Genomic DNA, 14,420 nt, shown 5'->3' with positions numbered 1-14,420 from the left:
TGATTCTTGCATATTACCCATAGTTTATTGGCTAACTTTATGTCTTCCTTAAATTATGAAATTGTATAAAGTATCCTTGTCTATTTAAAAATTATACTCATTTTTATAACTTACATGCTTTATTTGTATATATCCAGGATTCCAGATATTTGTAATTCAAATTGGAGGTTATTTTTTGTCATTTGATTTTTTTTTTCTGTAATGTGTGTTCTCACCACATAGAAGTTTTTACATTTTTATGTAGTCAGATTTATTCATGTTTTTATTTATGGTTATGTTAAAGATTATAGCTATTAGGGACCTATTTCTTCAGGGTTTATAATTTATGTATGTTGTTACAAATAGAGAAATTACTTTTCTTTGACCCAATAGGTAGAGGGCACTTTTGTGGACTCAGAAATCTTGGCTCTCCTATTTTATTTTAGGAAAATTTCTGAGATTCTGCCTCCTCATTTCCAAGCCAGAGTTTAAAATATTTACATTTTTACTTCATAGTGTTAAGACATTATGTAATGTAAGTATAATGTGTAAAAAAAAAATCTTAAAAATCTAATAGTGATTTGGCAGAGACCAAAGCATGGAGGGCCTTGAAATGCTGCTCTATTTGTTATCTATTATTATAAAGCAATTAACATAAACTTAATATCTTAAAACAGCACCCATTTACTTAGGTCAGAACTCAGGGCAGGCTCAACTGTGCTCTCTGTTTAAGGTCTCACAAGATTCAAATCAAGGTGTTACCTGGGTGGAGGCTCCAGGGGTGAATCCTCTTCTGGTGCACTCAGGTGTGGGAGGAATTCAGTTCTATGCAGTAATAGGGCTGAGCTCGCCATTTTCTTTTTCTTTTTTTTTTTTTTTTGAGACAGAGTCTTGCTCTGTCGCACAGGCTGGAGTGCAGTGGTGCAGTCTCAGCTCACTGCAACCTCTGCCTCCTGGGTTCAAGTGATTCTCGTGCCTCAGCCTCCCAAGTGGCCGGGATTACAGGCGTGCACCACCACGCCGGCTAACTTTTTTCTTTTTTTTGTATTTTTAGTAGAAACGGGGTTTTACCATGTTAGCCAGGATGGTCTCGATCTCATGACCTCGTGATCCGCCTGCCTTGGCCTCCCAAAGTGCTGGGATTACAGGCATGAGCCACCACACCCTGCTGAGCTCACCATTTTCTTACTGCCTATTGGCTTGGGTCACTCTCAGTTCCTAGAGGCCACTCTTTGGTTTTTGCTCCTGGCTCTTTTTATCTTCAAAGATTTGTATTTTATCTTCAAAGATACACTGTATTTCAAACAGTGTATTGAAATGTTCCCTTGCTATGAATTTCCCTTTTGCTACTAGCTGGAGAAAACTCCACTTTCAAAGAGGTTATTTGATTAGATTAGGCAAATCTCCCTTTTGATTAATTGAAAGGCAGTTGATTGGTGGCTTTAATCACATCTGCAGAATTCCTTTGCCATATAATATATTAATGGCATTATCCTTGCCATGATATTTCATCATATTTACAGCCTCTGTATTAGGGTAGGAAATTTGGTGGGGTTGGTGGTATGCGGGCATTTTAGAATACTGCCTACCACACATTCTGTATTGAGGGGTTTGCGTGTGATTCAGAATATATTTGTATTCCTTTAGAAAGATTGCTGTGGCAGCAGGGAGGAGGATGTGGCAGAAAGGAAAGATACTGGCAGGAGAAAAATCCCACTCTTAGCAGTCTCCATTTTGATTTTGTAATGTCGTTTGATGTTATTTTTTAGCAGATGTTTCAATCAGAAATGTGTGTTTAATAGTATGCCAACTAGAATGATTAGCCTGGACCAGAACAAGAGTCATGAGTCAGTCATTGAACTGTTCATTACTTCAGGTCAATTCATATACAGAATAATTTCATAGATTAGGTTTTATTTCAGTCAGCTTTATTTCACTTTCTAAAGTGAACAGTTGTTTAAACCTCGGATCTCATTAACAGCATTTTAACAAACACAGTATTAGGGTGGGTTTACTTCCCTAGATTGCGAATCTCATGGATTATATGTTGATTCTTATTGGCTTAATTTTTGAATCGGGCATTATTTATTGTATTTAGTCTTACAGTTTTGCATGTTTGAAGCTATATTTTTTTCCTCTGAATACCACATTTGCCACGTCTCAGAGATTTTTTTGATGTTTCTTAATCATTTAAAAATAATACATGATTTTTCTTCTTGATTGAAACTCTGCCGTTATATAGAAAGGACTTTTAAATTTTGCCAGTGGATAGATTTGGAAGTTTTTCCTTATATTGTGAATTTCTAATTTTTATTGTATTAGGTCTAGGGACGCATCTGCTTTTACTGGATATAACCTAGGAAATACCTGCTTTTTAAAATATGTGGACATTTCTTTATGACCATACATGTGAATTTTTTTTTGAAAATTCTATGTACATTTGAATAGAATGCTTTCTCTATTTTTGGAATTCAGAGATCTGTGTGTATTTTATGTGTCTGTTTGAATCAAACCCGATCATTGTTATTATTTATTTCATATCTACTTAATATCCTGATTTGAGAGCTATGTTAAAGTCTAATCTGTGCATGTTATTTCTACTCAGCTTTACTTTCTACATGTGACATATATTTATTAGGTGTATAAACTTTAATGACTATGGCTTCTTTTGGAATTTACACTGTAACATAAAACTTATGTTATTATGAATTATTATCTTTGACTTGTTCACTGCTTTTTAGTTTAAATTCTGTTTCTTTGAAATTATTGCTGTACCTGCATTTTTTGGATAGCGTTTGTGTTTTTTCCCCTCAAGTCTGTTTTTGAATTGTGTATGTCACTGTGCATTGTGCATATGTATGATTATATATATATATATAGCCGCTCCTGTGTTGCTGTAAAGAAATACCTGTCGCTGGGTAATTGATAACAAAAAGAGGTTTAATTGGCTCATGATTCTGCAGACAGTACAGGAAGTGTGGTGCTGGCATCTGCTTCTGGTGAGGGCTTCAAGAAGTTTGAAATCATTTAGCCGGGTGCGGTAGCAGGTGCCTGTAATCCCAGCTACTCAGGAGACTGAGGCAGGAGAATCGCTTGAACCTGGGGGGCGGAGGTTGCAGTGAGCCGAGATCGGGCCATTGCACTCCAGCCTGGGCAACAGAGTGAAACTCTGTCTCGAAAAGAAAAAAAATAATAAATAATAAATTTAAAAAAAAAGTTTGAAATAATGGTGGAAGGAGAAGGGGGAGCAGGCATCTCACATAGCAAGAACAGGAGCAAAGGAGACGGGTGGAGATGCCATACACTTTTGAACAACCAGATCTTGTGAGAACTCACTCGTTATCGCAAGGACAGCACCAAGCCATGAGGGATTTGCCCCCATGACCCAAACACCTCCCATAAGGCCCCACCTCCAACATCGGGGATTACATTTCAACATGAAATTTTGGTGGGGACAAATATCCAAAGTATTTCATTCATTTTATATTATATATGTGTACACACACACACACACATACATAAATGAAGTCTGTAGTATAGTTACATGTAAAATATGTGTATGTGTTAAGTAGTATATTTTGCATATTTTGAAAATTGCTGCCTTTTACTAGAGAATTTAACCTATTTACATTTGTTATCCATGGACTTGAATGTTAGCTTAACAGACATTAAAATTTTGGTTTTAAATAATTTTTTATAGACCTAGGAAAATAATGATTTTTGGGGGGTTTCTTTTTAATTCAGTATTGGTAATGAGAACTGATGCCCGATTCTTCTTTTTTTGTAATGATCTGTTTCCTTTTTTATGTGGCTCCAAGAATTTTCCTTTTATCCTTGTTATTTCAAACTTTCTGGGAAGTTTTTACCTGAAGCTGCCATTCAGGGAGTTTAAGGAGGCATTGTTACAGATCAAGAGTGAGTATTTTTGTAGGGATATAGAGATAAGTGGAACAGTGATAATGACTCTTTGGGTTTTAGGTCCCTCATCTGTTGAATGAGGATTATGCTTAATTAAATGTTAGCTTTTATTATTAGATATATACATAACTTTTCCTTTAGAATTTTGGTGATTATCATCCCTCCTATTTTCTCCCTTTCTGGTACTCATGTAAAACAGACGTTGCACCTTCTGGATCAGATTTTCATGTCATTCTACCTCTTTCTCTTGCTTTCCATCTTTGTTCTTTATTACTGCATCCTGGGAGAATCCTAGTTGCCTAACACTGGAAACAGATTGGTGAAGATTAAAAACAAATTTGGAGCATGGGGAGCCTTACAATACTTATTTATTAGAGCACGTAGCTTAAAACCATTGCTATAGTTGGTACAGAATAAATACTGGATAATTAATTAAATGAACTGTGGAATATTTAACTTCTTGGTATTTTTTATGATACAACTTTAATCTCAGAAATTTTGTTCATTCTGTTGTGTTTTATAGATACATTTTGACAGATTATTTCAATCTATTAAATAAAAGTTTTCAAAATTCCTCAGACTCATTCTTAAAATTGGTAATATGAGTTCTCACTGAATTTTTGTTGTTGTTATTGTGTTCTTGGATTAATATGGGAAAATATTATTATAACATGTTACTTTTTTTCCTTTTCTTACTCCCTGTCTTTTTAATGATGAATAGAAGTAAAAAGAAAAAATGCTGTCTAGGAATTTTCATTATTGATTCAAATAAACCATTTAGTTGATAAACCATTTAAGGGCTTTTTTTTTTTTTAATTTTTATAGACAGGTTCTCACTTTTGTTGCCCAGGCTAGAGTGCAGTAGCGTGATCACAGCTCACTGCAGCCTCAACCTCCTGGGCTCAAGCAATTTTCCCACCCCAGGCTCATGAGTAGCTGGGACTATAGGTGCATGCCACCATGCCTACCTAATTATTGTATTTTTTGTAGAGATGGAGTTTCACCATGTTGCCCAAGCTGGTTTCGAACTCCTGAGCTCAAATGATCCACCTGCCTCAGCCTCCGAAAGTGCTGGTGTTAAAAGCGTGAGCCACCATGCCCGGCCAAGAGCTGTTTACTTTATCCCTCCTCCCCAAATGTTAATTTGCTTTGTAATTGTTACTTATGTATTATATATTACTTATTATATTATTAATATCTTAACTTGCTTGATTTCTTTTATGTGTAGTATATAAGAGTGTTGACATTTGAGAAGTTCCCTGTAGAAATCTATTCTTTGATATTGTCTATGATTTTACAAGTCCTTTTTATTTGGTGTAGGAAGATACATTCCAGACTGTGTATATATAGTAAACATTTTCTTTTAATGCCGAGTGCTCTTCATTAGCTATTTAATTGTAACATATGGGTTTGAGGCGTTCCCCTAAATGTAGTGTTTTATTTTCCTTCTTTTATTCACTGATATCTTTATATGATATTGTAAATTAGTATGTTAGATATATTCCAGTACTTTTCATAATAGTTTAGCTAATATAATATTTTTCATTGCAGATATGATTAAGAGAACATATTGGTGTTTCTAAAATGAGAAAGACATTGAGAAGCTGGTCAATTTAAATTATTTTCTGTTATTATATACTTACCTCTCATTATATTTTATCTGCCAAGATTATTTTTAGTGCAAAAGGCTTCTGCAAAACTTGCCATATGGTATCAAAATAAGCGATTTTAGATTTTAACAATTTAGCAGAAATTAGTTATGTTAATGAGTTGTTACAAACATTTTTCAACAGATTGTACTTTTTCTTTCGACATTTATGTGACCTTTCTGTTTGGACATTTAGACTACCAAGGTGTTGTATTTGCAGTTAATTCTGGGTTCTGTTAATGCACTAAACATATTTAGATACCTTGGGAGTTACAATATAAAAAATTACCTGTTTTGTAAAAGCTGGTTATTACACTTTATCAATGAAGACAAATATTTATTTTTTTTCTGTGTTTCTAATGCATTAATACCCTTGAGTACCAAAATAGCACTGAAATGTTATTCTGTATACTTATAAATATTATATAAAATTAAAGTGTCACAACAGTAATTAGTGTTTATGAGTTATTTAGAAGCTTCTCCTGCTTCAGTCTCCTGAGTAGCTGGGACTACAGGTGCCCGCCACCACGTCCGGCTAATTTTTTGTATTTTCAGTAGAGATGGAGTTTCACTGTGTCAGCCAGGATGGTCTCGATCTCCTGACCTCGTGATCCGCCCGCCTTGGCCTTCCAAAGTGCCGGGATTACAGGTGTGAGCCACCGGGCCGGCCAAAGTTTTGTATCTCTTTCTTTTCTTCTTTCTGATTCAGCCCTCAGGAGTCATTTAGCTTTGTTACGTTGATTCAATGCAGTAGACTGATGACAGTGATGAAGAGTTTGATAGTATGTGAGATACAGATTTACACATAAAACATTGAAAACAATTATAATTTTAACTACTGTAGTCCCTGGTTAATTAGCAGAATATAAAGTCAGTGTAGTAACATGTGAAGATATCCACAGTAATGTTAGCAGGGTCCAACTGTCTCTGCTACGTGAGGCTCCAGTTATCTCAGCTAAGCTGTTTATGAGCCACACCCACAAACAAGATCACCAAAAGTTAAGTCTTTTTGGTATATGTATAGGAACACCTATCTATTAGGGCCTGTTTGAAGCAGCATTTTTGGTGCTTTGGATACAAGGATAGTATGTTGCCTCAATTGAAGGATCTTGGATTAGGATGAGAAAAAGGTAAACTGATCATGTAATGGCATAAGCAAGTAGGTACCATGTAACGATGTAAACAAAAATTTATGTTAGATAGTCATTTCCCACAGAGAGATTTAATACTGTATAGTACAGGGCCCATCAGACTCTCTTCAAAGAAAATAATGCTCAAAATGGGCTTGGGAGAATGAGGAAGAGTTTGTGAATCATTCTAAGGGAAAACTGAATAAGTAAATGCAACATTTTACATAATTTCTTCTGACTTCTTATGTGTTCACTTGCCCTAGACTGCCCCTCTTCTTTGGGGCTTGTTTCTGTGCGTTTTACCACTTGCAAGATAATGGAGGCAGGTTGAAATGGGAAAGATACCAGATGACTAATTTTTTCCCCCACATTTCCATCTTTTGTTAAGAAATTTGAAGTTGATTGCTACATTGAAGTATGTAGTTTTGTTGTTTTTTTTTGTGTGAGTCTTTAACCATTTGTGTCCCTGTTAACTTATAATTGATGAGTTTATTTTGTATTTATTTTTAGGCAGGGTAAAAAATAGTAATATGTCTCATAAATAATATATGTTCCTATTACTAGTTTTGGTGGGATTTAAAAACTTTATAATAATCCTCAATATAGAAACCTGCCCCTTTAACCATATTACTATTTGCTTTTAAAAAAAAATCTTTAGGTTTTGTTTCAAAAATGCTTCACAATTTATTTTTGAAAATATAAGGAATGAAATTCTAACTTTCTAATTTGAATGGAAGGATGAGTTCGTAGCACACGAGGCACTAAATTGAGTAATGTAGATTTTATTATTTTTAACGAATCTTTTGTTTAATATTTTGCAGGTTCAATTTGTTTACTTGTGATGCACAGAGAGCTTTTTATACCTTCCCAGCTTATATTTGAATATTCCTTTTCAAGGTTTTATAAAGAGATTTCTCTCCTTTACCACTTTCAGCGATGTGCATTTTGTAAGCGCTTTGGGGCCACTATCAAATGCTGTGAAGAGAAATGTACCCAGATGTATCATTATCCTTGTGCTGCGGGAGCCGGCTCCTTTCAGGATTTCAGTCACATCTTCCTGCTTTGTCCAGAACACATTGACCAAGCTCCTGAAAGATGTAAGTTCACTACGGATAGACTTTCAAACTTCAACCAATGTATTTACTGAAAATAACAAATGTTGTAAATTCCCTGAGTGTTATTCTACTTGTATTAAAAGGTAATAATACATAATCTTTAAAATCTGAGGGATCGTTGCCAGAGATTGTTGGGGAGGGAAATGTTATCAACGGTTTCATTGAAATTAAATCCAAAAAGTTATTTCCTCAGAAAAATCAAATAAAGTTTGCATGTTTTTTATTCTTAAAACATTTTAAAAACCACTGTAGAAAGATGTAAATAGGGACTGTGCAGTATTTCTGACATATACTATAAAATTATTAAAAAGCCAATCAGTATTCAACATCTTTTACACTAAAAAGCCATCCAGTTGAAGAATTAGAAGACAGTTCACTCAGGTGTTATTTCAGGATTTACGTTAATAGGAACACCAAATACTTCTGAAATTCTTGGAAATTGTGTATCCCTGATAGGTGAGATAGAAATCTCTACTGGCACATTTTCATGATTCATCTATCTTAGTCATCTGTAACCTGCGGTTGTGCTGTTTTTCTTTCTTTTCCAAATAGTATTTTATAATTCAATGAAAATGTTTAAATGTTTGAAATTTACATTATACAGGAAATTATAACTCTACTATTGTATCATTAAATAGAGATCTCTCCTTTTTCTTACTATGTGTTTTCCCAATGAGCATGTATATTTTGGGATCTTTTTTCTCCTAGTCTATTGAATTTCCAATCTTATTATGAAACCTCCATGATATTTTATTCAGTCTTTTTTATGTCACCTCTTAGTTACCTAATGTTAGCTTTTACCTGTTCCTTAGCAATGTTGATAAAAGCTTTTTTTCCTATCTTCTCCAGGTCTGTGAAACATAAGTATAGCTACCCCAGGCTTAAACTAATCTCAAATATGGTTAGTGTACATGATCATTACCCTTTATCTTTGTTGAGTACCCTAATTTCATTTTCCATTAAAATTATTTTGTGTCCACATATGTAATCATATCACCCTTAGTAACCTAGTGTACAGACAAATTATAGGTAAGGCAAACTAAAATTTTAAATTATATTTAAGCTAATAAGGGATTTAAAGTTTTAAAATGCTTTAGATTGTACACTCTTCAATCTGGAAGAGAAGAACTTTCATGCACAGCGACTGATGTGGCTACTATTTATGTACTGAGTTACTTCAGCAAGTGCATAAACTGGCAGTTATCAGAGTGGATTATATTCTGGGTGGCATAATAAATATACTTTGTCATCTCAATAAAACAATTTTATGTGTATGTAAGAATCTGAATTTCATTCAGCCTTTTGTGTAGTCATGCTTTAGACCTCAGTAAACAACATGCAAACTTGTATAAGAATGTTGCTCTAATGTTAGAACAGTTTTTTACTCAATGGCAGTGCTACTTTCTACTGAAAACTGTGTTCTAATAGTGTATACCTTCAGTTACATGTTAGCAATCATAAATCAGTTTGTAAAATAATAAACTAAATACTGAGGTGAGATAATTTGCTGTTGTTGATCATGTATATAATGAAAGGTTTATGGCAACATAAAGCTAAAAGATATACTAAAATTATGAGTACTCTGCCTTTTTCCAAAATAGACTTATGGAGACTCATAAAAATGCATGAGCAATAGGATAAAACTAAAAATAAGTAAGGAAATTTGGCAATGGAAAATTTAGATAGGATAAATATGAAGATAATAGAGAGACCCCCCAAAAATATGTAATTCCAGACAAACCACAAATTTGGCCCCATACCTTTTCAACAGTCAATACAAAGAAGGACATATGAGCCCTTAATCTGATTCTTACTATTTATAACATCACTTGATATAATGGTATAATAATAAGACATCCCTTGATAGAATGCAATGAAAAATTGTCTTAAAGTAGCCAACTTGCAGTAGAAAAATACCAGTTTCATAGGGCTGTTTCTTATAGCAGCCTTCAAACTAAGTCAGTGGTATAAAATCAAGGCCTAAATGACTAAATTAGATTCCTTTGTTTTTTTTTTTTTTTTTTTGAGACGGAGTCTCGCTCTGTCACCCTGGCTGGAATGCAGTGGCATGGCCTTGGCTCACTGCAAACTCCACTTTCCGGGTTCAGGCGATTTCTCCTGCCTCAGCCTCCCAAGTAGGTGGGATTACAGGCGCACACCATAACACCCGGCTAATTTTTTGTATTTTTAGTAGAGACGGGGTTTCGCTATGTTGGCTAGATTTGTCTCGGACTCCTGACCTCATGATCTGCCCGTCTCAGCCTCCCAAACTGCTGGGATACAGAGGTGTGAGCCATCGTGCCCGGCCTCCTTGGGGATCTTAAACAGTGCATTCTAACTACACAGCGTTCTGACCCATCTGTTAAGACGATCATAATCTTGGATTAAGTTCCAAGGATATAATTTAAAGAATATTGCAGATAGGATGTTTTGTCACCTTTTTAACATCTTTTATAAATATTTCTTCCTATCCTAATTGTGTGTCATGGCAGAAGTTACTTTTTATGCTTTTAAAATGATACTGTCTGAAATCATAGTGTTATTATGAGGGTTAAATGAAAACAATGAATGGAATTCACATAACATTGTGCCTTGTATATATTAATTGCTTTAAAAAGGGTAGTTATTTTACCTCCTATCTAAGGCTTAAGTTATGAGAATGATAATACATATTGAGTATATGTATTTTCTGTTGCTTCCTAAAGGGCAGAGCAGTAGCTGTGATAGTTGACTGAGTTAGGAGTAAGGTTGACATCTTTTTATAAAAGTTGAGAAATTTAACAAAATCATGCATCTCATTATAAAGAAATCCACTAAAGAGAGTATCTGCGAAGAAGGCCAAGATTTTCATCAGGAAACACTTTTAGGGTGCTCTGTCATAGGTAAATGGCTGGTCATTGTTGCAACATTGTTTTCATGATGATACAAGGATACATTAACCTTGACTGGAAATTTTACACTAAAAATCCATCTAGGAGATACAACCAGATATACTTCCTGAATAGGAAAAGTGAATGGTAAGAAGCCAATCATGCAAGATAAGAGGAAAGAACATTCCAGGGAGAGGGAACAGACCACTACACAGAACTTGAGGAGTGGACTTGGCATGATTCATGAACAGACAGCATGTCATTTCACTTGGAGCATAGTAGCCTACTAGGTGGGGGTAGTAGAGACATCGTCAAGGTGAACAAAGGCTAGATCATGTAGGCTTGTAAGCAAGGGAAGGAGTTTGGGTTCTGTTCAGCCTGCAATGAGAAGTTTTTGCAAGGTTTAAACATGGAAATGCTACATATCTTAATTCACCCCCTGTTCCTCAATGTATTTACTCATCATTTAGCTTTAATTCTTTTTACTTCACTTAAGCTTTAACTCCAGCCTCTTTTCTTTGGTTATCTTTGTATTTCTTGGCATTAAGTCCTGCTGCTTTTCTTTTACCCTAAATTCTGTCAGTCTTCTGACCTTTCTTATCTACCTGCCAATGATATGGTCTAGCCTTTTTGGATGACATCCATGATTTATTTTTTCTTTCCAGAGATTCTCTTTTATAGACAAATCACTCAGCCCAGTGTCCTGCCAGTAATGAAAATTGGCAGATGGTAGGGTGTGATGGAAATTAGAAAGCAATGCTGATTTGGTCCTTCTTCAATTTACACTATATGACAGCTATTTTGACTTTTCTTGCTGTTCACCAATGCTTTTATTCTTATGTGTTGTCTGGGCTTTCTTAAGCAATAGTTTCATCAAGTTTAAGGATCTGTGATAAGCTCTGTTCTAATTTAAGCTCAATGTTTTTGTCTTTTTTATTTATCTCTTCTCTTTTTACAGCTGTCTCTTAGGAAATGACCTTCTCTAAAGATGATCATTTTGTTTCCTCTCACTTTTCTCCTGCCATAAGAACCTTGCTCCCTTTACTCCATTTAGCTTCATTGTATGCCACTGTTGGCATTTCATGTCTACTTTTGTGTATACTCAAATACTCATCACTTTCATTGATCACTAGTAAAGTTTACTGAGGAGTCAATTTGATTAGTAGTCAAGAGCCTGATCTTAGAAGCCAAATAGACCTGGATTTTACTCCTCTCCCCTCTTAAATTATCTTTAGTTATAGCCTGTCTTTTTGCTTTTTCAACTGTTTAAAGAAAAATTTCTTAGTTGATTATTGCTTTAAACTTAATGTCTCTGGCTTACAGACATGTGTGTCTAAATATTCATATTTAATTTCTGTGATGACACCAAACCTATCTAGTATTATCGATAATCTTCTTATACATGACCTCCATAAGGTTGTTTCAGTATCCCCACACATCTTCTCCCTGACTGGGAGGGTTGGAACCAACCTCATTTCTTTGTGTAGTGCTTTTAAAAATAATATTGTTTTTCACGTAAGGCATATTAAGTGCTTTTGCACCAGATGTATTACATGGATGTTTTTCTTTGACTAATTTATTACCAATGATCCATAGTAATCAGATAAGACAGCAAGGTTGTCAGTAAGGAATTGGTGGAGATCATCATAGTCTAAAAAGTGATTTTTGTGACAATGACAGTTGTCTTGTTGCAGAGTGAACTTTGTTGTATATAACAGTGCTGCGCAGTATAAATATAATGTGAACAACATAAGTAATTTTTCTAGTGGGTATGTTAAAAATTTGAGGAAAAGGAAACATTTGGGAACAACTGTAGTAAATTTTATTTAATTCAGTAATCCAAAATAGTAATATTTCAAATTTTGAGATACTTTTTCCCCATTAAGATTTTGGAATCCAGTGTGCATTTTATGCTTACTGCATACCTCGATTTGAACTAATTACATTTCACTTGTTCAGAAACCACAAGTCGCTAGTAGCTACCATGGCAACCTGAAGTGTCAGGGGAGCAAACTCTAGAAAGTTTCACAGAAGCATTTTAGTGTTCCTAGGAGAGTATAATAGAAAAATGAATTGATTATCTGATAATTAGTTTCTGATAATTAGTTGAGTATTCCCCCAAGTTTTAAAAGTTTTACGGTGAGCAAAAAGAGATCAATTTTTCAATGTACATATTTTGAAAGATAAATACTAGTACTCTCTTAATATTAAGAAACATAACATCCCAGTTATGTCTTTTCTATCAAAAATGAACCAATTTATGATGCTTCCATTGTTAGATTAATGATTTATTTTAAATGCCTATCACTTAAAGAGCCATTTAAAAGTGATTTTAGCAGTAAGTCCTTCACTTAAAATATGTTCAATAAGACTTGATTCATGTTAGGCAGTTGGGGATAAAAATTTAAAAAAGTTAAGGCCCCTGTCCTTCAAGGATTCACAGAGTTGTGCTGTAAATAAATGATTATGTAACAGAAGTTTCTTGTAAGCATATGGGTAAAAGTAATATTCAACTACTAAATGGGTATTTGGGTGTGGTAATAGGTATTCAGGAAATAATGTGCAGAGTTTTTTTTTGAGACAGGGTCTCACTCTGTCCCCCAGGCTGTAGTGCCATGGCACAAACTCTAGTCACTGCAGCCTCCATCTCCTGGGTTCAAGCGATTCTCCTGCCTCAGCCTCCTGAGTAGCTGGGACAGGCATGTGCCACCACACCCTGCTAATTTTGTATTTTTAGTATAGATGGGGTTTCACCATGTTGGCCCGGCTGGTCTCAAACTCCTGACCTCAAGTTATCCATCTGCTTTGGCCTCCCAGAGTGCTGGGATTACAGGCGTGAGCCTCTGTTCCCAGCCATGAGCAGAGTTTTGAAGGCTGAGAGCACAGCAGAAAAACAAAATTTCAAGCAGAGGGAACAGAATGTGTAAAAGCACACAGACATGAATAGCATGCTATGTGAGGTGCATGGCAGACAAACCACCATGACCACAAAATAGTGAGTGGTTCTGAGATTCAGTTGGAAAGGGAGATAAGGACCTTTTTGCCTCATACTTGAAAATTCTGATTTTCTTTTAGGTGAAAAATGAGGTATTGGTGGAGTTTTAATTTATAAAGAGGTTAACAATTAGATTTACATTGTTGAAAGATTGTTCTGGATGTGTAGAAAATGATTTAGAGAGGATGTCAGAACCGTAAGTAGAGATGATTTGATGCAGAAGATACTGCAGTTAGCGAGACAGAGTATTAGGTAGGTGCAAAGGTAATTGCAGTCTTCGCCATTAAAAGTAATGCCAAAAACTGCAGTTACTTTTGCACTAACCTAATATGATAGACTAAACTATAAACATATAAGGAAGAATGATGTGTAGGAAGTTTAATACATAAGAATTGGGATCTGGCTGGATGTGTTGGGTCAGGGCTGAGTTCAGAGTCAACAATGATACTAAGGTTTCTGCCTTTATCTATTCTTGAGAAAAATGGATGATGTTTCGGGTTTTTAAAAAAGTTTCACTTTAGAGCAGTTGAGATTGAGTGTTTAGAACACCTGGCTATTGAGATCCAGTAAGACTTGAAGAATAAAAGTTTGGGGTTTATGAAAGAATTCTAGGGCCAATAATACAGATTTAGGAATCATGGTGGCATTTTATGGCATGAGAGTTGATGTGATCACAAAGGGAAACTATGGGGGATTAGGAAAGAAGGAAAAGGATGAAATCCTAAGAAACTCCAGTATTTAGAAAGATTGTATAGGTACAAAAGC

The 14,420-nt window shown here is 35.0% G+C and overlaps 1 protein-coding gene across 1 annotated transcript in view; it reads left to right on the top strand.

The window, feature by feature from the left end:
- The window catches only part of LOC129528463 (B melanoma antigen 3-like), a 48,558-nt gene that overhangs the window by 32,102 nt on the left and 2,036 nt on the right, over positions 1-14,420 (top strand). The window contains exon 3 of the mRNA XM_055368859.1: positions 7,610-7,772. Coding sequence (XP_055224834.1) covers positions 7,610-7,772 — 163 coding nt within the window. The remainder of the gene's footprint in view (positions 1-7,609; positions 7,773-14,420) is intronic.

Source organism: Gorilla gorilla, chromosome 17 (genome assembly GCF_029281585.2).
Source record: "Gorilla gorilla gorilla isolate KB3781 chromosome 17, NHGRI_mGorGor1-v2.1_pri, whole genome shotgun sequence".
Taxonomy (NCBI): Eukaryota; Metazoa; Chordata; class Mammalia; order Primates; family Hominidae; genus Gorilla; species Gorilla gorilla.
The sequence above is the reverse complement of the archived record's forward strand: the minus strand, read 5'-3'. Positions and strand labels throughout refer to the sequence as shown.